The 25,750-nt window shown below is 40.0% G+C and overlaps 1 protein-coding gene across 15 annotated transcripts in view; it reads right to left on the reverse strand.

Moving 5' to 3' along the window:
- KCNMA1 (potassium calcium-activated channel subfamily M alpha 1) overlaps positions 1 to 25,750 on the reverse strand; it is a 774,726-nt gene that overhangs the window by 181,490 nt on the left and 567,486 nt on the right. For all 15 annotated transcript variants that reach the window (XM_070782104.1, XM_070782103.1, XM_070782107.1 and 12 more), the window contains exon 15: positions 1,979 to 2,088. In XM_070782104.1, coding sequence (XP_070638205.1) covers positions 1,979 to 2,088 — 110 coding nt within the window. The remainder of the gene's footprint in view (positions 1 to 1,978; positions 2,089 to 25,750) is intronic.

Raw genomic sequence — 25,750 nt, forward strand, 5'->3', positions numbered from 1 at the left:
TTAATAAGACATCAGGGAGAGAATGATCCTTCACTACACCCCTCCTTACGGTGAACTGTAGCTACTTAGGCCTCAGTAGAAATGCAGGTCCCATGTTGGCTTATCAAATTTTCAAAAGAGGTTGTTAATCTAGTTTTTATGTGAAAAACCATTTATTTGAAACACTGGTGACCAAGTTTTAAGAAAGTAAACACTGTGTAAGACAAATATGTGAGTCAAACTGACCCCAGAGATACCCCAGCTGGAACTTCCAGACAGGGCACTCCTAACCCTGCAGGTTAACACTGTTAAAATGAACTGCCTCAGTTCCCAGAAGCAAAAATGAGAAGCAGTCGAAAAGCAGAGGGCCGGGGAGGGGGGCGGGGCTGGGGGACACAGATGAATGGACTTCCAAGGGAGCACTCAGGTTGACACCAGTCAAGTCAGGGAGGCTCAAGAGCCAAAGAAGGGGGCTTCACATAGTCCCCCATCATGTCCCCAGTGCTGCAGGGGACTCCAGGCCTTGGCAGGTCTGCTGTGTGCTCAGACCACCCATACGTTAGACATAGGCGGCTTCAACTGCCTTTCTATAGAACCAGTTTCTAATACAAGTCCTGAATCCTCCTGGGCTTTCTATCCTAGGCAGTCCACGTTCCAAGGTAGAGAAAAATCCCCTGGGACTGCCTCAGGGCTCCAGGACCCAGTGCCTCTGAATGGTTAACTCCTTTCTACAGCGGAATGAGAAATGGCTCTAAAAGAAAGGAACTCATGGGAGTTACAATAGGGCATCCATTTTCAGAAAATAACTCCTTTGGAATCAATTACCTATTCGCTTTTCCAGTCCATTTAGCATTTAAACTTCCGCATTGAGACAGGGTGAGAAATCTCAGTAAACAGTCAAATGACTCTGGATTGCTCAGGGTCTGGGCCCGGGGACAGGCAGGGTGCACCTGCTGTGCTCACTGATGGAAGCCACTGACAGGTAAACAGCAAGTTACCGGGTGCTCTGGCCCCTCTCTGCTGCTCAGAGAACAGAAAACTGTGAGGAGCCCAGGAGCCCCCAGGACTGTCCTCCTCAGGTCGTCCTTTCCAGAAGGTGGCTTTGGTTTGCAGGCATGCAGACAGCACAAAGGAATATCTCTTCTTCCTCAGCCCAACGAGTTCCCAGATTTTCCTGCTTCGTCACAGTTTTTATCAGTGAGACTGAGTTTACCAAAGTCTTTGCTACAGTGTCAAAGGATGGGGCTGCATGTTGCAGCATCCCAGTCTGTGTTTCCATGGGGACAAAGCATCTATTTGACTTCTGTCCAACATCTGAGCCATTGTCCTGGTGAAAACTTCTTGAGGTCTGGGACACCTGGAGCTCCCGACATCATAGCCCTTAAATGATCACCTGTTCTACCTTAAAGGGTCATGCAGGCTAGGGCTACCCCTTGCTCAAATCCATCCTGCTGAGCCAGTAGAAGGAGACACTAAGGCTTTTTATTGTTATAATGTGGCAGATGTCCATCTTAGGCTAAATTGCTCAGGACTATTAAAAGCCTCTTTGTGTACATTTGGCTCCACATTCCCTCAGCAAATACTGAAAGCACTTTGAACAGCAGCTTCTCTAATGTCTTTATGATCTGACTTGATTGAAAGAAATTAAAATTTCTTTTATCAAGGGGCTAGCACGACTTGGTCTTACCCTGGTAAAATCAGAGGCACGGGTTTGTGCCACCCTTCATACAAGTGTCTATATCACAGGGGCATAATTCAAGACATGCAGGAAAAACTGCAGTTCATAATTTAGTGCATATGAAGGATCCAAGCCTAAGAAAAGTCAGCAGAAACCCCCAAAGCAGAAACCAACTTTCCCCTTCGTCGCAGAAGGCTGAGCACAGGACATTGGTAATTGTCAATGGCTGCACTGTGCTGGCTACTGGTGAGATGTTTTTCCTGCAAGGGACACATTGAATGTTCGTGAAAGCCAAAGAGCATATGGTTAACGGTCACTTACTCACAAACAGTAGGGAAGGACAGACCCACGAAGGCACTGGAGAGATATTCTGTGTACATTTCATTTGAGACTCCTTCCAAGTAGTATTTCTGCCACGTGTCTTCCTCAATCTAAGGGAGAAGAACATAGGAGAAGGGTTTAAGGTAGGACAGTAGACTGTACAAAGGAAAGCAGGTTATCCCATCTGGCAAACAAACGAATGCACTGGTTGGGCAACGGTGACTCACTTCAACAACCAGGAACACAGCCACGTGGTCACGTGATGCTTTCCATGACCCTAAACGCACAGACTAGCTATCCACTCTAAAGCACCACACTTCCGGTATGATTTCTAAGAATGTGGAGGCATGGGCACTCACCACAATTGATACAATTTTTTGAGAGCAATTTTTAATTGTTACCAAAATTTACAAAAGTGCATACTCTTTTTTGTTGTTGTTTAGTCACTAAGTCACGTCCAACTCTTGCGACCGCATGAACTGCAGCACACCAAGCTTTCCTGTCTTTCACTTTCTCCTGGAGTTTGCTCAAACTCAGGTCCATTGAGTCGGCAATGCCATCCAACCATTTTATCCTCTGTTGCCCCCTTCTCCTCCTGCCCTCAATCTTTCCCAGCATCAGGGTCTTTTCCAGTGAGTCAGCTCTTCACATTAGGTGGCCAAAGTACTAAAGCTTCAGCATTAGTCCTTCCAGTGAATATTCAGGGTTGACTTCCTTTAGGACTGACCAGTTGGATCTCCTTGCAGTCCAAGGGACTCTCAAGAATCTTCTCCAGCACCACAATTCAAAAGCAACAGTTCTTTGGCACTCAGCCTTCTTTATGGTCCAACTCTCATATCCATATGTGACTACTGGAAAAACCGTAGTTTTGACTATATGGACCTTTGTTGGCAAAGTGATATCTCTACGTTTTAATACACTGTCTAGGTTTGTCATAGCTTTCCTTCCAAGGAGCAAGCGTCTTTTAATTTCATGGCTGCAGTCACTGTCTGCAGTGATTTTGGAACACAATACTCTTTTTACACAATTCCAATTTAAGTATTCATAGCAAAAAAAAAGTATATAAGTACACACATGCGTATGTACAAAAATATACTTCTATTTGTGAAAAATTAGAAACCACAAATGGTAGGTTTATACCACTGGATACAGGAAAGCAATTAAAAATTATGATGAAAATTTCTGCATAGAGAAAATTACATTAAAAGACACATTACTAAATAGCATATATAGTCTGATTCTATTTTTTAAATATCCTATAATTAACTAAATGTTTGTAAAGCCATAGAAAAATACAGAAAGCTCTATACCAAAATAGTAACAGTTGTTATCTTTGAGACACAGAATGACTATGAAATATGGAAATCTATAGATTTCTGTGTAGTCTGAAGGCTTTTTCAATGAGCATTATGTATAAAACAAAACAATGTATCTATTTTTACTTTGGAAAAAGTAAAATTTTCCAACCCTAACTTGAATATCACTAAAAGTTAAATGTAGTTTCAGAAAGGTCTCCATCCCAACTTCATTAAATGTCTTTTTTCCATAATTAATCAAGTTCAACTGGTTTTCCCAACAGCCCTCTTCATGCTAGGCATTTCTGGAAGGGATTTACCATGGAGTCAACCATTTCAAACTATATAAAGTGAATAGCAACAAGAACACTGAGCCCCTCTGGGAGTTTGGGGATGTCCTGGATTCCCAAGCCAGGAAAACAAGCAGTCTGTGTGGTTCTTGGGTATCTGTAAGCTGCCACCTCCTCAGTTCACTCCCACTGGAGGTTAGATTAGGGGGAGGAAGAAAGAGAGCTTCCCCGCCAATCAGGGACGTGACTCTTAATAATGGCCTGCACTGGTAATGAATGAAATGTATCTTGCTTACGGGTCAATAATCAGTTAACTGGGGGAGATATGAGAGACTTGGCAACAGTAGGAAATGCACACCTACTATCTACTTGGTGACACTCTGAACTACAAAAGCTAGGAATAATATAGAAATAAATTGACTGCTCCCTGCTTCTCTGCTATCTGTCTGCTTTGTGCTAGGGCTGGGTGATTAAATCGTGTGGGTTAACCCCATTAGTCTGAGCTGCTTCTGACCTACTCCCACACATTAGACATGTTCTATGCAGTATTGCTGGGTATGGTTATTCATCTACACATTAGTCTTCCCCAAAGTGGGGTCTTTTAAAAAAAGAAAACAAAGAAAGGACTCAACCTTTTCTATTGCTAAATTTTATGATTTACTTAAAATTAACTGCGATGTGTTTAGCTAAGCATGAACTTTTTAATCTCTTCCATTCACAAGACTTCAATTTATTTTTTCAAAAACATATTCTTCTAATAACTTGGAAACATCTTCCTCTATCAATTTCCTTTTATTTGCCACTATGAATGGAAAATGAAAAATTCTAAATTCTCAACTTGTATGAAATCTTGAAGCAAACCATAAAGATAGTCCCTTCAAGTCTTATTTTATTCCTTCTTGAAAATGAAAGCAGTACTTTGGGCACTATGATAGGAAAACTGCAGGATAATATATTTTTTAAAGACAGTGCATCATCTTTTAGGGGATTTCATCATTTTCCATGTTTTGTGTAACTTAATTCTTTTTACTTTTTTTTTTTAAATTTTTTATTCCTTTATTTCTCATGTGTTCCCCATCCTGAACCCTCCTCCCTCCTCCCTCCCCATACCATCCCTCTGGGTCGTCCCAGTGCACCAGCCCCAAGCATCCAGCATCGTGCATTAAACCTGGACTGGCATCTCGTTTCATACATGACATTTCACATGTTTCAATGCCATTCTCCCAAATCTTCCCACCCTCTCCCTCTCCCACAGACTCCATAAGCCTGTTCTATACATCAGTGTCTCTTTTGCTGTCTCGTATACAGGGTTATCGTTACCATCTTTCTAAATTCCATATATATGCGTTAGTATACTGTATTGGTGTTTTTCCTTCTGGCTTACTTCACTCTGTATAATAGGCTCCAGTTTCATCCACCTCATTAGAACTGATTCAAATGTATTCTTTTTAATGGCTGAGTAATACTCCATTGTGTATATGTACCACAGCTTTCTTATCTATTCATCTGCTGATGGACATGTAGGTTGCTTCCATGTCCTGGCTATTATAAACAGTGCTGCGATGAACATTGGGGTACACGTGTCTCTTTCCCTTCTGGTTTCCTCAGTGTGTATGCCCAGCAGTGGGATTGCTGGATCATAAGGCAGTTCTATTTCCAGTTTTTTAAGGAATCTCCACACTGTTCTCCATAGTGGCTGTACTAGTTGTTTCCAAGTTATTAGATGAATCAGAGGATAAATGGAAAGAGGCAGGTAGCAGCACTCTTAGACTCTGTTAATGATGGCAAAATTGGTCAGGTTATGAGCTTTCAGAGGAATATATTGTAGATGAATCTTCTCAAAACTCAATAATCGATAAATGATCTACATATTCTTAAGGACACAAAAGAAATGTGGTATTTTCATCCAGTTAGTCATTTGACAGGAAAAATGTCACTATGCAATGTTTTGTGACAAGAACTTGGACCATCTTGTTTTGCCAAAATGATGTATGATGATACTCTTTAATATTTTTTATTGTTTGTGTGTCAATGTTTGAGTTGAGGTTTACTATGTTAAAATTCTTGTGAACACTTCAAATAAAGTTTTTTTTCTTATTAAAAAAAATAAAAAATGGATTGACTAAAACTCAAAAAAAAAATAAAAAATAAAAATAGGCTAAGGAACTGAATAGACATTTTTTCCAATGAAAATTTCCAACAGGTACATAAAGAAATCCTCAATATCACTAATATTCAGAGAAGTGGAAATCAAAACCACAATGAGATTTCACCTCACACCTGTTAGAATAGCTATTATCAAAAACAGAAAAAATAACAAGTCTTCATGAAGATGTGGAGAAAGGGGGACCCTTGTACAGTTTGTGGTAATGTAAATTTATATAACCCTTAGGAAAACAGCATGGTAGTAGCAGTGTTAGTCACTCAGTTGTGTCTGACTCCTTGCGATCCCATGTACTGTAGCCTGCCAGGCTCCTCTGTCCATGAGATTCTCCAAGCAAGAATACTGGAGTGGACTGCAATTCCCTTCTCCAGAGGATCTTCCTGACCTAGGGATCAAACCCGGGTCTCCTGCATTGCAGGCAGATTCTTAACCTTTTGAGCTACAGGGAAGACTCTAGGGGTTTCTAAAAAAAAGTCAAAAATAGAAATATCAGATGATTCAAGACAGGTACAGATGATAAGCAGGAACATAGAGTCAAATACTTCATGAGATCTCAAACGTGGAAGCCACAATATCCAACTTATAGAATCTCAGAGTAGAATAGTGGTAACCAGGAGGCTGGTAGGTGGGGGAACTGCAGTGATATTGGTCAATGAGTACAAATTTTTAGTCACACAGGATGAATTATTTCTGAAGATATTCTATATTGCATGGTGACTATAGTTAATTGTATTATATAGCCAGTATTTGTTTAAAAAGTAAACCTTGCATGTTAAATGTTCTTACCACAAAAAAAGGTAACTATATGAGTTGGTGAATGTGTTTATTAGCTTGATTGTGGTATACTCATTTCCTAATATACATGTACACTGAAACAAGTTGCAAATCTTAAATTTATACAAATTTTACTTGTCAGTTTTATCTTGATAAAGTTGGGAAATTGAAAAATAAACATAAAACACCAGAACATATACTGATGAAACATGAATACAAAAAAAAAAAAAAAAACATATTCTTGACTTCATAAGCAACGGTCATCAATGCTAACTAATCTGAAGAAAGCTTAGTCTGCATTAGTAAATAGTTTGAAATATATAATATTTGGGACACTATATTATTATAATTTTTATTGGTAAATAGGATACTACCTGATGGATTACCAGTTATAAATCCTTATAGTTGAGTTTCATGGGAAAATAGTTTTCTTGAAGTAGAATTCAGCTGATTCTTTCAGCAGGGACATTCCTTTTATAATATACTGCTTATGCTGCTAATTTAAATATTCTACTTGATTTTTAAAAATAATGAAAACATGAAACTTTATCTTAATTATTATTATTGACACCATTCCTAAATTAATATGGTTTTAATTTGGCTCTTTTGGTTATGATCACTATTTTCATGCTTCTATGGCCTAATGGAACTATGCTTGAGACCAAATTTTATTGTAGGTTCATCATTAAACTTCTTAAATTTAAGTAGAAACAAATTCTTTGTAGAGTATCACTATTACTGTTTTTTGAACTTAGCATACATTTTTTCATTGATTCATCCTTTCAGCAAATATTTATTGAGCATATTCTGTGTCTTAAGAGTCGTTCCAGTTACTGATTGAATTTTATTTAAACTGGCATACTTTTCTACTTGGCTAGAATCTGCCTGCAGTGCAGGAAACGCAGGAGGACTTGTGTTCAATCCCTGGGTCAGGAACATTCCCTTGGGGGCATGGCAACCCACTCCAGAAGGGGCAACAGAGGATGAGACGGTTGGATGGCATCACCAACCCTATGGACATGAGTTTGAGTAAGCTCTGGGAGTTGGTGATGGACAGGGAAGCCTGGCGTGCTGCAGTCCATGGGGTCGCAAAGAGCTGGACATGACTGAGAGACTGAACTGACTGACATATGCAGATTCTCAGATGGTATCTACAGTGTAAGATGGAGTAGCATTGAATGGACACTCTAAAAGCTGAGGAGTTTAATGTCATTGTCATAACCCTTTCAGATTTCTGTATCTTTAACACAGTCTCCTTATTGATAACAAGTTTTTCAGGTTCTAATAAATGTTCCCAGAAAATAGAAAACCCCACTGAAAATGACTTAAATGGTAAAATGGTAAATTTTATGTGGTATGTATTTGACCACAATTAATTTACAAGATGATACTATAACATAAGAAGAATCAGTAATTATAATAAACACTTACACCTTTTAATCCTTAAGGGCAAGAATGACAAGTTGTGACAGAACAACGACAGGAACAGGCCAGTCACATCAGGAGAGGCAGGGACACTGTAACATGTCACCAACTGAGACAACAGGACAGCAATCTTCATCCCGAGGCAAGGGCTTCAATTACCCCGTCTTATCAAAGTTTACTTTTGTAAGTCTCAAGCATGGCACCTTTCACTTATTTTGAAAAGAGCCAGAGCAAAAGTGCACATTCCTTTTACTTTTGTCAGCAGTAATAAGATACATTATTAGAAAAGGAAAAATTAGTGTGAAATACATTGAGTTTAAAAACTTGGCACTGTTCAATGACAGTGAACAAAGAGATCTAGAGAGAGTACAGTGAGTTATTGTCATTATGAGTCCCTTTAACAGAGGATAAAACAGAGGCACAGAGAAGTAACCCACTAAAGGTCACAAAGCCAATGAGTCGTATAAACAGGATTCAGAGTTCATGCTATTAACCACTCCCCAAATTATCTCTTGCTAGAGACTGAAGAGGCAAATGTATAAGGAAGCAATGGTACTAGGATTTTGGTGGACTTAGAGGGTTTGCTAAATATAAAAGCTTTGCTAAATATTAACTAAGAGGAAAATACCAGAACAGAAGCACTCAATATCTTAAACCCTGGAGCCCCTGACTTTGTAAGAAGTCAGTGAGAAGTATTATTGATTTTAAGTTGAGCTGAAAGGAGAGTTCCTCCTCTCAGAGCACGACGACATCATTTCTATTCTATAAAATGGAACCATCCCAGCCTACAACTTCTTTCCTGAAATAGTACATGCTGTTCTCCACATTTGTGTTGTCAACATATTTTTAACTGTAATGTGAATACATACTTTCCAGCAGAGAAATGGAGGAATGGGAGCAAAATGACTTAGGTAAAGGTGCCAAAATTATTTTGCCAGCCATTCAGCAATCAGTCAAAGGCGAAGCATTTCCTGAGGCAGCAATTTCTCCTTTGGCTGTCACATCAAACTCCTGCTGCTTTAGAAGAGCACCTAGCAAAGATGAGCAGGTGATGTGCTCTGGGTCCTTATTCATCAAATACTCACAGATCTTCAGAGAGAAAACAGAACCAAGCCGTGGGGCTCGCTCATCCACACTTCTCATGGTCTTATTTATCTGCCCTTCATTATCTAATTTTTCAACCAGCCTAGTTCAATCCCTTAAGTAAATGGTTGTACACCAATCCGTGGGCTGATGGCTCCATCATCAAAGGTACCATCCAACTGGAAACATCAGCCTTGGCTCTGGGGGAAGTAACACCTTCTTGATCCCAGATTCTGCATGTGTTACTAATGGTGGGTCAGTAATGACACCTTTTATATTTTATGCTTTCTCTGATTAGACTGAAACTGTGTTTCTCTAATGCTAACAACCCAGTGAATGTGAAAAATCAACCTTCCCAGCTGGGGTATATTATGATCACTGTGATTTCTGTTTCCAGTGAAGAGTCTGAATAACCATGTTGATTACAGCTAAATAATTTTGCAAAAGTCTGTCCCTACCTCCAGAGTCATGTAAATGATTCCAAAGACTATCATACCTCAATCCTTATTTAATTGAAAACAAGTACATTGTTTTAATCTAAATATATGTTACGTTGTGCACATCAAAAATAACGAACTAAGAGGAAATTATAAAAACCAATGACCATTATGTTAATAGCTGCAATAAGAAGAGGTGAGTCATAACAAACACACCAGTGTCACCTAAAATTGAGAGAAGAAAGCTATTGTAATAGCAGGCATTTTTTACATTTACGATTTTTAAAAAACCTATCCAAATTCTCAATATTCTTCCTTTAAAGGATGTACAGCTTTCAATCATAAGTCTTTAATTAGAATTAATTAATTGCATCTGAATATTTGTGCATATAAATTATACTTTATCTCTGTCCTTTGTAATGTGACAGTCTAAAACACAGCACTGAGATAGGAACTGGCCAATGTATCTTTAATCCCACAAAACATATTTATTCCCACAAAAAAGAGGGAACCCCCACAGAATGTGTCAAGCTTTTAATTACAATTTTAAAAAAAATGGGATCAGCATTGGTGGGCTCTAGGCTGGTCACTCGGAGAAGGCAATGGCAACCCACTCCAGTGTTCTTGCCTAGAGAATCCCAGGGACAGGGGAGCCTGGTGGGCTGCTGTCTATGGGGTCGCACAGAGTTGGACACGACTGAAACAACTTAGCAGCAGCAGCAGCAGCAGCTCAGGTCCTCCTGGGTGCCAGAACAAAGAATGCCTCCCTGCAGAGCTTTCTAGGGGTGGAAGAAACGTGTGATACAGTTGAGATGACAGAAAAGCAGAAGAGATGGGAAACCAATGGTGATTTGCACCTTTTCAGAATCTCTCTCTCCTCTGCGCCAAATTGCATATCAACGCTGTACTTCTTGGATGTGGACTCAGGCCGGCTGCCCTTCCGAGAACGGCACTGGATTTCAGGGACCCCATAATGATTTGGCATTCCACCATTATGGCCTATTTCAGATTGCATTTTCCAGAATGAGAGGATAGGACCAAAGGATCTCAGATTGTCCAAAGGCTTTGGGATAATGTCAATTAAAATACATTATTTGGGATTTGATGGAATGCCAGATAATTGGTTGCTTCAGCACTGAACGAATAAATAAACAACTCCAAAGATAAATTTTGGGGTGGACTTGAGCCAAATCTCTTATTCCCAGACTAGTGGGCTGCAGACTATCAAGTGAGAGGCGTTATGAAAAAAAAAAAAAATCAGTCCACATGAAGTGTGCAGAGAGAGGTTAACAGACCACAGAATACAGGGCATTTCCCACCTCCACCCCACCTCCCATGTTACTCCAGTTCAGATTATTTCTGAAAACACAGAACAAAGAATGCCAGAGGAACTGCAGTTAAAGGATGGGTTAGCAGAAAGAGAGATATGAGAACTTTTAAAAAGAATTACTACTTATAATTTCAGAAAGTATCACCTATGTGGCAGGAAACTGGTAATTTTTTCAATATATAGGTTTGTCTACCCTTTCCTTCTTTTCCTCTTCAATGCAGAAAGGTATTTATGCTTAAGTGATGTCAGACCTTTTTAAAGATGGGCCTATTCACTATCTGTCCAAATAGAACTTGGTTTTGCAATCTTGATATTAGTTAAGAACATTCTCATTTGTACTTCAAACAAGAAGGCTCTTAAAATACTACTAAAAATAATTCTCATCTGGGTAGTGCAAGCAGCAAGTGAGTGGTCTCAAGCAGACACCTGCCGAGCAATCCTCAGGGGAGTAATGCAGCCCCTGGCAGGCAGGGTTTTCCAGAACAGCCTCTCAACCCATTTGGGGTAAGAGACTGGGTTTTGTTTGTATTTCTAATATTCACTGTTTGGCAGACTCAAACTTCTGCAAAAATCTAACAGAAATGAATTCCTTAAAAAAAAGAATAGACAAGAGATGCAAAGTACAAGTCCAAAACTTTTATCATTAGATTCAACTAATATAAAATGAATTTGTCAAAGATTTAGGAACTTAGAAGTTCCTAAGCACTTCCTCTCATTTCCTGTACTTGACTCTTTCTAGAGGCAAACAGTTCACAGCACCCATCCACAGACTGCATTTGCAGTTAAACTGGTCCCACTCTATCTTACAAACCTTACTTCTCACAATTTTCCCCAAATTCCAGTAAAGCAGGATTATTCCCGACCAAGATTTCCCAAAGTAAACTCAACAGAACTTGTTAACAAGTGTCGCCTTGAACACAAGAGAGTGAACAAGGAGTCCTGTTAGTCCCCATTAAAATGTAGGTTTTTTTAAAGGCAGAAAAATTCATCTAAGTCTGCAATGCCTGGAACAGTGAATGGATCACAGCAGTAGCTCAATATTTGTTGAATGGATGATGAAATACATTTGGGAAGCAGTGGATTTCACAAAGCCAAACTTGGACTTTTCTTAGTGCAATGCAGAGTACTTCACATGTTACTATGAGTTTTAAATCTCCATAGCAGGAAACGTGATACTTAGTTATGGAATCCCTTATTTCAAGGAGGAACTAGTGGAGACCAGGATGCTCTTCTTAACATTCTCTCTCCCTCATCTCCCCACCATTTTGCTTCCCTGATTCTACTGTCAGAACCCAACTCTTACTGTGAAATTCCCATCATATGCCACCTCATCTGTGTGGTCTTCCCTGGGTTCCCCAATTTGATGTGCTCTGTCCTGCCTTATTCGGAACACAATCATGCCCACCTCTGGGGAGCTTGGGAGGGCTGAGTAAGTTGATGGATAAAGAACACTTAGAACACTCCCTGGCTTGCAGGAAGCACTCAGTACACATTAGCTATAGTTAGCTACCATCACAGCATCTGAAACTTCTAATGACTGACAAGACCTATAATAAAGTGGAATTTGAAACACAAGCTCCTCGCTAATGCATTCAACTTTGTATCCTCTAGAACAAGCAGCATACTACCCTATCAGGTGCTTAAAAGAAGTGCTTAATTAATATTTGTCTAATTGAACTGAGCAAGACAAAACTGGAGAAAGAGAGACAAAGAAGTCTAATTTTTCTAGGCATCCAATCACAACTCAGTACTGATAACTTCACAACATTAGGTGTAACCATAAAAGAAATCAATTTGTGCTTCTGAATGCTGAAAAATTCTACATTTTTGGTATCTCATAGGGAATGTGTATAATTAGGTGATTTTTAAACTTCCCAGAACTTGCTGAGCAATACATTTTTTGGGGAAATTTTGTCAACACAGAACATCTTGGGCTACTTAGTAAGTGGTTTATGATTTTCTAAATTTTAGATCCAATACCTTAGAGACTTGAATATGAAAGGAGGGACTCTCAGGAACTGGTGTATTTGCCAGCAATCTAATAGAAGTTCTCGTTCTTACTAGCTACAGTCCCACCACCCTGCCTGCAAAAAGGAGCCCCCTTTGCTCTGTCCATGACTATGCTCTCTTTCCCATGTGACCCAGCCCTCAGTCTTCTTATTTTACTCTCTGAATTTCAATGTAGGATCAAACAACAATTCAGCAGGAAATAGAGTCCAGCAAAGGCTGTACTTGGCAATTCCATTGCTCCTAAAACTGAGGCCAAAAACAACTGTTGGCTATTAATTAACTAATTAATTAATTAAGAACTGGGAGAAAAGGAAGGAGTTAGAGAAGCACTTGAATCAGCACAGGAATCATAAGGTTTCTTCTGATGAGACAAATCACTGGAGAATTACCTATGCTTTTAGAAAATCTTCAATATTTTAGACAGTTTGGGGAGAATCTCACTAAATTCACTGACGTTAATACACGATAATTTCTTACCAGTGGAAACATTTAAAGCTGCGAGTCCAGTGCTTCCCAGACTCTGATGAAAATGTGTTGTCTGTAGTCCTAGAATAAGGTCTAAGATTCTGCATGTATAACAAGCTCACAGATAACATCAATACTTCCCAAAGATGGATCACACTTAGAGTAGCAGAGGTACTCCCAAAGAGAGTGAAGAACAGGGAACAAGTATTCTCCATCATGGCTTTGAGGACCAGGGACTCAATCATGGCTTAGCGGATTTGAGTAAAAGATGAAAAAGGATGCTTTCTACAAGTATCACTAAATACTGGAGCCAGTTACAGTGAAAGCTTGTGGATAATTAAACACAAGATGGGTATCCCAGTGTTTTGGTTGCTGTGGTCATTAGTCTAAAAAATATTTCAGGCATCCAGATTTATCTACTTAGTCTCTCTCCATTGATTCAGGGACCCCAACAATAGCTTAGTCTCCATTTCAATGTGGGCTGTGTAAAGAGGGAACAATGACATGGCTATATTTAATTCAATTAAAATGAAACTTTCAGAAAATGGCTCTAATTTGTATCCCTAATTTTTATTTAACTTTTCCACTGTAGGACAAAGTGTTGAGTGTGAGGATAAAAATGCTTGCCAACTCAGTCCTGTTTTAGTGACAGCAGATTCTGGATACTTATGTCTCCTATCGCTGTACAATACAGCCTAATAAAGTCGGGCCAAAGAGACTAGATTTCATTTCAGAGCAAAGGGTTTCAGCCATAAACTTTGGCTTTCTGGCTGAACAGAGCCATTCAAGCCACGAGCATAAATTCTGCTAGTTTTAGGTATCAGGATGATTGGGGAGCCAAATGGGTTATTTGTGAGCCAGGTATCCAGGGCAGAGGCACCCGCTTTACTGTGTATTCATTGTTATCTAGAAAATCTCTTGCCAGCTAGAGAATATTTTCACAGGAAGTTAAAATGACTTCAGAAATTCCCCTCTGTGGCTTCCTAGAGTGAATTTTGGGCCTCATCAAAAAGACATTTGGTTCAGAGATTGAAAGTGGACAGCTTATAAAATTGCTTAGGTGGTTAGCTGGGCTTAGCAGTTTCTTTTTAAGAGGAGCCCTGATCCCGAGTGCAGTAGCAAGGCAGGAAGTAACAAAGTACATGCAGCCTCTGAGTTCAAATCCCATCTCCCTGAATGCCCCAGGCCAAACTGTATAACCTCTCCAAGCCTCAATCCCCTCACCTGAAAAATAAGAACAACAACAGTACCTACTTCTTAGGAAGATAGATGGAATGAAGTGATCCCTGTAAAGCACTAACGTCCAGTTCCAGTTCAGTCTCTCAGTCATGTCCGACTCTTTGTGACCCCATGAATCACAGCACACCAGGCGTCCCTGTCCCTCACCAACTCCCAGAGTTCACTCAGACTCACATCCATCGAGTCAGTGATGCCATCCAGCCATCTCATCCTCTGTCATCCCCTTCTCCTCCTGCCCCCAATCCCTCCCAGCATCAGAGTCTTTTCCAATGAGTCAGCTCTTCGCATGAGGTGGCCAAAGTACTGGAGTTTCAGCTTCAGCATCATTCCTTCCAAAGAAATCCCAGGGCTGATCTCCTTCAAAATGGACTGGTTGGATCTCCTTGCAGTCCAAGGGACTCTCAAGAGTCTTCTCCAACACCACAGTTCAAAAGCATCAATTCTTTGGCGCTCAGCCTTCTTCACAGTCCAACTCTCACATCCATACATGACCACAGGAAAAACCATAGCCTTGACTAGATGGACCTTTGTTGGCAAAGTAACGTCTCTGCGCTTGTATATGCTATCTAGGTTGGTCATAACTTTCCTTCCAAGAGTAAGTGTCTTTTAATTTCATGGCTGCAGTCACCATCTGCAATGATTTTGGAGCCCCCCAAAATAAAGTCTGACACTGTTTCCACTGTTTCCCCATCTATTTCCCATGAAGTGATGGGACCGGATGCCATGATCTTCGTTTTCTGAATGTTGAGCTTTAAGCCAACTTTTCACTCTCCACTTTCACATTCATCAAGAGGCCTTTTAGTTCTTCTTCACTTTCTGCCATAAGGGTGGTGTCATCTGCATATCTGAGGTCATTGATATTTTTCCCGGCAATCTTGATTCCAGCTTGTATGTCTTCCAGTCCAGCGTTTCTCATGATGTAGTCTGCATATAAGTTAAATAAGCAGGGTGACAATATACAACCTTGATGTACTCCTTTTCCTATTTGGAACCAGTCTGTTGTTCCATGTCCAGTTCTAACTGTTGCTTCCTGACCTGCATAGTACCTGACAAATAGCTAATGTTTGCTGAGTGGTTCTCTGTGATATGATAGGTACTCTGGTGGTTTAATCATATTAAAAGATGGCACTTATTGGGCATGTACTCTGTAGATGTTCTGTAAATGTTCTAGCATTATAAATAATGAATGTTTGCGACGGTAATGATGTTGGTGATCGTGACGATGCTGATGCTACTGATGATGATGGCGACGATGCCGGTGATGGTGATTATGAGGACATCTCTATCACTCACACAAAGGTACATAGCTAGTTAGATGCAGGGCCACCGATTCATGGCTTAGCTGCTGGTAGAAAAACCTGGGACATCACTAATGATCCAATGATCCTCTGGATTGAGGAGAAAAACTAAGTAGCTTGAGTATATCCCCTAAAGATAGCAGTGTTCCCTGGAGGTCCTCCTGCCTCCTTCCCTTCCCAAGTTCACTCTGAACAGATAGGATGATAAGGGAGACATTAGGCATTTGGAAGAACTGATGTCTCCCCAAATGGGAGGAAGGTCATATGTGATCAGAAAGGTCATATGTAATCTGATATAGAAAGACCCAGTCTGGTCTCCTGAAAGGACCCCTGAGACAAAAAGACCCTGATACGTTGACTGGATTAGCTACTTCTGGTTTCTGGGCTTGACTTCTGCCCACATCCCTCCAAGTAGAGACTCACTAGATTCTACTCTTGTTATGGTTCAGTATTCCCAGAAAATTTCCAGGATGATGTCCTCCAGTTGGTATAAGATGAGAAGAAAAAGACGACTTGTGACGATCCTTTTTGGTCAGGGACAGGTCTCTCTGTCCCTATGCTCATTGGTCCCATGAGCAAGTTCAAGTCCATCAGTTCAGTTCAATTTCTCAGTCATGTCCGACTCTTTGTGACCCCATGGACTGCAGCCCGCCAGGCCTCCCAGTCCATCATCAACTCCCACAGTTTATTCAAACTCATGTCCATTGAGTCCGTGATGCCATCCAATCATCTCATCCTCTGTCATCCCCTTCTCCGCCTGCCTTCAATCTTTCCCAGCATCAGGGTCTTTTCAAATGAGTCAGCTCTTTGCATCAGGTGGCCAAAGTATTGGAGCTTCATCTTCAACATCAGTCCTTCCAATGAACATTCAGGACTGATTTCGTTATGATGGACTGGTTGGATCTCCTTGCAGTCCAAGGGACTCTCAAGAGTCTTCTCCAACACCATAGTTCAAAAGCATCAATTCTTCAGTGTTCAGCTTTCTTTATAGTCCAACTCTCACATCCATACATGACTACTGGAAAAACCATAGCTTTGACTAGACGGACCTTTGTTGGCAAAGTAATGTCTCTGCTTTTGAATATGCTGTCTATAGTATATATCAATACTCCAGGCAGGACCCAGGAAGTTGCTGCACTCTCAGATTTCTCCATAGGTGACACAGCCCAGCATACAGCTGTTCTTCCAGAAACTGCCGCTGCAGGGCTCTGTCCTGGGCAGGGCTGCTCTTGCTAGTTGGAATCTCATTACATATGGGAAAGACCAGTCAGCAAATCTCCATTCACTGAGACACGTGGGAAAAGCCAGGCACACACAGGTTTCACCTGTATATGTAGATAAAAGCTTCTAGCTTTGGGGTAGGGGTGGGGTTTTGGCAGAGAATTGAGGGATTTAAAGGACCCAGTGTCACTTAGGCTAATGAATAATGCTGCACTCCTAGAAAATGTATTCAGGCAAATCATAAGTAATCTAGGGTAGGCTGCCTTGACACCACCCTAGGGGTTAGTTTTAGATAAAGTTCACCCCTCTGTGTTCTCCCATCAGTAGCCCAATCCTAATCCAGTATGAGGTCTCATTGCAAACCTAAACCATACCACCTTAAGAAGGATAAAAAGGGTGAGTGCCATCATATATTGGTAATTTTTCAACAGTCTGCTAAGCTCTTCCACTTCTTACAGTGGGTAGTATGAAGCCCAGAAAGCTTAATCAAGTAGTGCAAGGTCTTACAACAAATCATGTTCTAAATCAGAGCCTTACAACCACTCCCTCTAACCTAGGCCTCTGCCCACCACACAGCTTCACAATTTCATTCACATTCCGTGAGTGAGGGAGAGCAGGAAGGGTGAGGATGTGGGGGCACATTTGAATAATAGCATGTTCCATGGATCTACTTGGACAGGGAGACACCACCCAAGATTTGTGGATGATCAAGTCTAATACTTTATCCAAATTCTGAAAGAGGCACCAAATATTCCTCTTTCTCTGGTACTTTCCTCACTAAATTTAAGGAGAAGAAAAATATACCCAACCATCAAAATAAAAAGACTTCTCATCACCAACAAGAAACCAATAGAAAGTCCTTATGAAATGATATTTATTTTGTCACAGTCAATGCTATGCTATGCCACTTCAGTTGTGTCTGACTCTTTGCAACCCTTTAGACTGTAGCCCACCAGGCTCCTCTATCCATGGGATTTCTCCAGGCAAGAAAACTGGAGTGGGTTGCCATGTCCTTTTCCAGAGGATCTTCCTGACCCAGGGATTGAACCCGTGTCCCTTACATTTCCTGCATTGGCATGCGGGTTCTTTGCCACTAACACCACTTGGGAAGCCTCATTGTCACAGTCTAGGGGGGAAAAAAGAAACTGATTAAATCCACTGTCTGTAAAAGAAATGCCATAAATATGGACTTCTCCAAGAAAAACAGACTTTTCTTGGCAGACTGATCATAGCAAAGAGCTTCTGCACACCAAGGTCAATGGGCATAGAGCTGTCTGCTACTTCCTGGTAGACAGAGATACTCTACCTGCCAACAGGAAAAGGAAAAGGGAGGAAGTGATATCTCTCACTTATATAACATCAGTTAATTCCATTCACTTCCTGGTCTACTTCCAAACCCCTAGCGTACACAAAGCACAGTGTTGAGGCAGGACCCCCATATTTCTTTGTACCTGAAACTCTAATCAGTGGGCCTGCATGATTCTTGCTACCATGGGATGTGTGTGACAGCTAATGATAAAAACTACAAAAATTATACCCAGTTGAAAGGTTTTATTGCATGCTGTTTTTCAAGATGGCAGATGGATGCCTAAAATGATCTCAGCGTCATTTTACAGGTGTCCCAAAGTTTCTCTAAATCAGCCAAATGAGTCTGAAGTGGAAAGAGCTACCTCCTATTGTTCTACCAGGAAATGCATAGGATTCCATTGTAAAGCAGCCTGCCAGGTTATGTTATTCATAGTCACTGATGAAAAAGGCTGATTACCTCAAACTCACCCCTAAAGACAGTGACTGCTGAGTATGCTAAAAGGACATGATGATGATAATGATGACACTGCCTTAGAGGCAGTATTCCCCCTGGTCCAGCTACAAAGGACAAACATAGAATATCATTTCTAAAGTGATATCTGGGTTTCTGGCTCTGAATAAAATAGAATAAGGACATTCCTTCATGTGTCTTTCATTGAATGCATCTATTAGACCTGGAAAAAATGCATAGAGCTGATACTTGAAGACTCTGAGACATAAACAGTAAGCAGGTAAGGAGAAATGACCAGAATTGGAAGCAATCAGCAGAGTTTGTTTTTGCTCTGGTATCCTCTAGCCTGACTTCAAGGAAAACCAAAATCTGTAAATGAAGACAAGAATGTGAAAAGAGAAAGCTCCGAGAGAAGCTCTTGCTCTGACTCAAGACCAGTAGAAAGAGCTCTTAATACTCAGAGGAAGAGTGGGGAAAATCATGGCTTAGGATATTTTTTCTTCTCTTCTCTTGGACCCCAACCCCTAAGCACCCAGTGGTGGCAGTAGCAGTAGTGGCAATGGGAGATAGGCTGCTGCTGCTGCTGCTAAGTCGCTTCAGTCATGTCCGACTCTGTGCGACCCCATAGACGGCAGCCCACCAGATAAGAGGAGGTAGGAAAAACTTTTCTGGCCTGAGGATCTGAGGTCCCAAGAGAGTCTCTCTTTGTTCTCCCACTGGTTTGTCCAGGTGAGGAGCCCCAGCTTTCTGGTCAGAGGATAGAAAAGAAGACCCCATGGAAGCTCAAATTCCCCTGGAGATCACAGAGAAAGAGAACTTAAAGTAGCTCCTTACAATTAGTTATGAACTCCTGGGCTCACCCTGAGCTGTGCAAGGAAGAAACTGACCGTACATAGTATATATAGATTTTGAAAACCAAAGCATAAACTATCACCCAGCTTGAGATCGATGTGGGACACATCCAAATAGCCCTGCCAATGTTTTGAAAACTCAACTCATATTGGAATTACAACCCATAGAAGCTTGGTCAGGACTTGCAATCTAAAATAAAACAGGTCAATTAAACATACCACCATAAAATTATCAACGTGTTTGCAAAATTTAAACAAGACCTACTACTAACCCTGGGGTTCTTCATTTCTTCTTTTTCTAGTTGCTTTAGGTATAGAGTTAGGTTATTTATTTGATTTTTCCCTTGTTTCCTGAGGTAAGCTTGTATTGTTATGAACCTTCCCCTTAGCACCGCTTTTACTGAATCCCACAGGTTTTGGGTTGTTGTGTTTTCATTTTCATTTGTTTCTATGCATATTTTGATTTCTTTTGTGATTTGTTGGTTATTCAGAAGTGTGTTGTTTAGCTTCCATATGTTTGTATTTTTAATAGTTTTTTTCCCCTGTAGTTGACATCTAATTTTACCACATTGTGATCAGAAAAGATGTTTGGAATGATTTCAATTTTTTTGAATTTACCAAGGCTAGATTTATGGCCCAGGATGTGATCTATCCTGGAGAAGGTTCCATGTGCACTTGAAAAAAAAAGGTGAAATTCATTGTTTTGGGGTGAAATGTCCTATAGATATCAATTACCTCTAACTGGCCCATTGTATCATTTAAAGTTTGTGTTTCCTTGCTAATTTTCTGTTTAGTTGATCTATCCATAGGTGTGAGTGGAGTATTAAAGTCTTGCACTATTATTGTGTTACTGCTAACTACAAAAAGAAGAAATGAAGAACCCCAGGGTTAGTAGAAGGAAATAAAAGTAGGGCAGAAATAAATGAAAAAGAAACAAAGGAGACCATAGCAAAAATCAACAAAGCTAAAAGCTGGTTCTTTGAGAAGACAAATAAAATAGACAAAATATTAGCCAGACTCATCAAGAAAAAAAGGGAAAAGAATCAAATCAACAAAACTAGAAATGAAAATGGCAGCTATATGCCAATAAAATAGACAACTTGGAAGAAATGGACAAATTCTTAGATAAGTATAATTTTTCAAAATTGAACCAGGAAGAAATAGAAAATCTTAACAGACCCATCACAAGCATGGCAATAGAAACTGTAATCAGAAATCTTCCAACAACAAAAGCCCAGAAAAAAGCTTCACAGAAGAATTCTATCAAGAATTTAGAGAAGAGCTAAGACCTACTCAAACTCTTCCAGAATATTGCAGAGGAAGGTAAACTTCCAAACTCATTCTATGAGGTCACCATCACCCTAATACCAAAACCAGACAAAGATGGCACAAAAAAAGAAAACTACAGGCCAATATCACTGATGAAGACAGATGCAAAACTCCTTAACAAAATTCTAGCAAGCAGAATCCAACAACATATTAAAAAGATCATACGTCATGACCAAGTGGGCTTTATCCCAGGGATGCAAGGATTCTTCAACATTTGCAAATCAATCAATGTGATACACCACATTAACAAATTGAAAGATAAACACCATGTGATCATCTCAATAAATGCAGAGAAAGCCTTTGACAAAATTCAACATCCATTTATGATTAAAAAACCCTCCAGAAAGCAGGCATAGAAGGAATATATCTCAACATAATAAAAGCCATGTATGATAAACCCCCAGCAAACATTATCCTCAGTGGTGAAAAATTGAAAGCATTTCCCCTAAAGTCAGGAACAAGACAAGGGTGCCCACTCTCACCACTACTATTAAACATAGTTTTGGAAGTTTTAGCCACAGCAATCAGAGAACAAAAAGAAATAAAAGGAATTCAAATTGGAAAAGACGAAGTAAAACTCTCACTGTTTGCAGATGACATGATCCTCTACATAGAAAACACTAAAGACTCCACCAGAAAATTACTAGAGCTAACCAATGAATAAAGTAAAGCTGCAGGATATAAAATTAACACACAGAAGTCCCTTGCATTCCTATACACTAACAATGAGAGAACAGAAAGAGAAATTAAGAAAACAATTCCATTCACCATTGGAAAGAAAAGAATAAAATACTTAGGAATAAATCTTCCTAAAGAAACAGAAGACCTATATGTAGAAAACTATAAAACACTGGTGAAAGAAATCAAAGATGACACAAATAGATGGCAAAATATACCATGTTCATGGATCGGAAGAATCAATATAGTGAAAATGAGTATACTACTCAAAGCAATCTATAGATTCAATGCACTCCTTATCAAGCTACCAATGGTATTTTTCAGAGAACTAGAACAAATAATTTCACAATTTGTTTGGAAATACAAAAAACCTAGAATAGCCAAAGCAATCTTGAGAAAGAAGAATGGAACTGGAGGAATCAACCTGCCTGACTTCAGACTATACTACAAAGCTACAGTCATCAAGACAGTATGGTACTGGCACAAGACAGAAATATAGATCAATGGAACAAAATAGAAAGCCCAGAGATAAATACATGCACGTATGGACACCTTATCTTTGACAAAGGAGGCAAGAATATACAATGGAGAAAAGACAATCTATTTAACAAGTGGTGCTGGAAAAACTGGTCAACCACTTGTAAAAGAATGAAACTAGAACACTTTCTAATACCATACACAAAAATAAACTCATAATGGATTAAATATCTAAATATAAGACCAGAAACTATAAAACCCCTAGAGGAAAACATAGGCAAAACACTCTCTGACATAAATCACAGCAGGATCCTCTATGACCCACCTCCCAGAGTAATGGAAATAAGAGCAAAAATAAACAAATGGGACCTAATTAAACTTAAAAGCTTTTGCACAATGAAGGAAACTATAAGCAAGGTGAAAAGACAGCCTTCAGAATGGGAGAAAATAATAGCAAACGAAGCAACTGACAAAGAATTAATCTCAAAAATATACAAGCAGCTCCTGCAGCTCAATTCCAGAAAAATAAATGACCCAATCAAAAAATGGGCCAAAGAACTAAACAGACATTTCTCCAAAGAAGACATACAGATGGCTAACAAACACATGAAAAGATGTTCAACATCACTTATTATCAGAGAAATGCAAATCAACACCACAATGAAGTACCATCTCATGCCAGTCAGAATGGCTGCTATCAAAAAGCCTACAAACAATAAATTCTAGAGAGGGTGTGGAGGAAAGGTAACCCTCTTACACTGTTGGTAGGAATGCAAACTAGTACAGCCACTATGGAGCACAGTGTGGAAAGTCCTGGAAATAGAACTGCTATACGACCCAGCAATCCCACCACTGCACACTGAGGAAACCAGAATTAAAAGAGACACATGTACCCCAGTGTTCATCGCAGCACTTTTTACATAGCCAGGACATGGAAGCAACCTAGATGTCCATCAGCAGATGAACGGATAAGAAAGCTGTGGTACATATACACTGCTGCTGTTGCTAAGTCACTTCAGTCGTGTCCGACTCTGTGCGACCCCATAGATGGCAGCCCACCAGGCTCTGCCGTCCCTAGGACTCTCCAGGCAAGAACACTGGAGTGGGTTGCCATTTCCTTCTCTAATGCACGAAAGTGAAAAGTAAAAGCGAAGTCGCTCAGTAGACTCTTCGTGACCCCATGGACTGCAGCCTACCAGGCTCCTCCGTCCATGGGATTTTCCAGGCAAGAGTACTGGAGTAGGTTGCCATTGACTTCTCCAATACATATACACAATGGAATATTACTCAGCCATTAAAAAGAATGCATTTGAATCAGTTCTAATGAGGTGGATGAAACTGGAGCCTATTATACAGAGTGAAGTAAGTCAGAAAGAAAAACACCAATACAGTATATTAACACATATATATGGAATCTATAAAGATGGTAACGATGACTCTATATGCGAGACAGCAAAAGAAACACAGATGTAAAAAACAGACTTTTGGATTCTGTGGGAGAAGGTGAGGGTGGGATGATTTGAGAAAATATCATTGAATTGTGTATATTATCATATGTGAAATAGCCACCAGTCCAGGTTTGATGCATGAGGCAGAGTTCTCAGGGCTGGTGCACTGGGATGACGCTGAGGGATGAGATAGGGATGGAGTTGGGAGGGGGGTTCATGATGGGGAACACATGTACACCCATGGCTGATTAATGTCAATGTATGGCAAAAACCACTATAATATTGTAAAGTAATTAGCCTCCAAGTAAAATAAATAAATAAAATGGATAACCAACAAGGACATACTGCATAGCACAGGGAACTCTGCTCAATGTTATGTGGCAGCTTGGATGGGAGGGGAGTTTGGGGGAATATGGAAATATGTGTATGTGTGGCTCAATCCCTTTACTGTTCACCTGAAACAATCACAATATTGTTAATTGACTATATTCCAATACAAAACAAAATGTTAAAAAAAAAATAAAAATAAACAAGACCTAGAGTTTCATAATCCCCACTCCAGTACCCTTGCCTGGCAAACCCCATGGACAGAGGAGCCTGGTAGGCTGCAGTCCATGGGGTCGCGAAGAGTGGGACATGACTGAGCGACTTCCCTTTCACTTTTCACTTTCATGCATTGAAGAAGGAAATGGCAACCCACTCCAGTGTTCTTGCCTGGAGAATCCAAGGGACAGGGGAGCCTGGTGGGCTGCCATCTATGGGGTGGCACAGAGTCGGACACGACTGAAGTGACTTAGCAGCAACAACAGAGTTTCATAATAAAATAACCAAAGTGTCCAGAATATAATAATAAAAAAAACTTGGCATATGAATAAAAAAAATCTCAACTTGCATCTAATGCTTATATGGCACAAATATTAGAATTATCTAACAAGAGCCTTAAAGTAGCTATTATAAAATCTTCCAATAACTAAGAACACTTTTGTAGAGAACTGAAAGACAGAAAGCCTTAGTAAAGAAACAAGATAAAAGAAAGAATCATATGGAAATTCTAGAATTGCAAAGTATAACAACTAGCACACTCACTGGATAAGCTCAATTGCAGAGGTGAAAAAGGAAAGAACCAATAAACTTATCATTGCTTTACTCACTAAGTCATGTCCAACTCTTTGTGACCCCATAAACTGTAGCCCACCAGGCTCCTCTGTCCATGAGATTTCCCAGGCAAGAATACTAGAGTGGGTTGCCATCTCCTTCTCCATGGGATATTCCTGACCCAGGGATCAAACCTGCATCTCCTGTATTGGCAGGCAGTTTCTTTACCACTGAGCCACCAGAGACAGGAAACGACTAAACGCTTAGGGCCCTATGGTATATTTAAAAGTCCAACATTTGCGTTATAGGAATTTCAGAAGGAGAGCAGGAAGAGTATGCTGCAGAAGATATATTTGAGGAAATAATGAATGAAAATGTCCCAAATTCTGCCAAAGATGAAGCTAGAAATTCAAGAATCTCAATGAGTCCCAACAGAATCCAAAAAAATAATGCTTAAATCCAGTGTGATCAGATAAGAGACAACTAAATACAAAAAGAAAATCTTGACAGTAATTGGAGAAAAATGACTCATTACTTATAGGTTAATAATTCCAATGACTAAAGATTTCTTACTAGAAACAATGGAGGCAAGAAGGAAATGAAACAAAAATTTTAATTACTGAAAGAAAAGATTTCAGCTTGATTTCAGCTGGAATCAAGATTACCAGGAGAAATACCAATAACCTCAGATATGCAGATGACAACACCCTTATGGCAGAAAGTGAAGAGGAACTAAACAGCTTCTTGATGAAAGTGAAAGAGGAGAGTGAAAAAGTTGACTTAAAACTCGACATTCAGAAAACTAAGATCATGGCATCTGGTCCCATCACTTTATGGCAAATAAATGGAGAAATAATGGAAACAGTGACAGAGTTTATTTTTGGGGACTCCAAAATCACTGCAGATGGTGACTGCAGCCATGAGATTAAAAGATGCTTGCTCCTTGGAAGAAAAGCTATGATCAACCTATACAGCATACTGAAAAGCAGAGACATAACTTTCCCAACAAAGGTCTGTCTAGTCAAGGCTATGGTTTTTCCAGTAGCCATGTATGGATGTGAGAGCTAGACTATAAAGAAAGCTGAGCACTGAAGAATTGATGCT

This window comes from Bos indicus, chromosome 28 (genome assembly GCF_029378745.1).
Source record: "Bos indicus isolate NIAB-ARS_2022 breed Sahiwal x Tharparkar chromosome 28, NIAB-ARS_B.indTharparkar_mat_pri_1.0, whole genome shotgun sequence".
Taxonomy (NCBI): Eukaryota; Metazoa; Chordata; class Mammalia; order Artiodactyla; family Bovidae; genus Bos; species Bos indicus.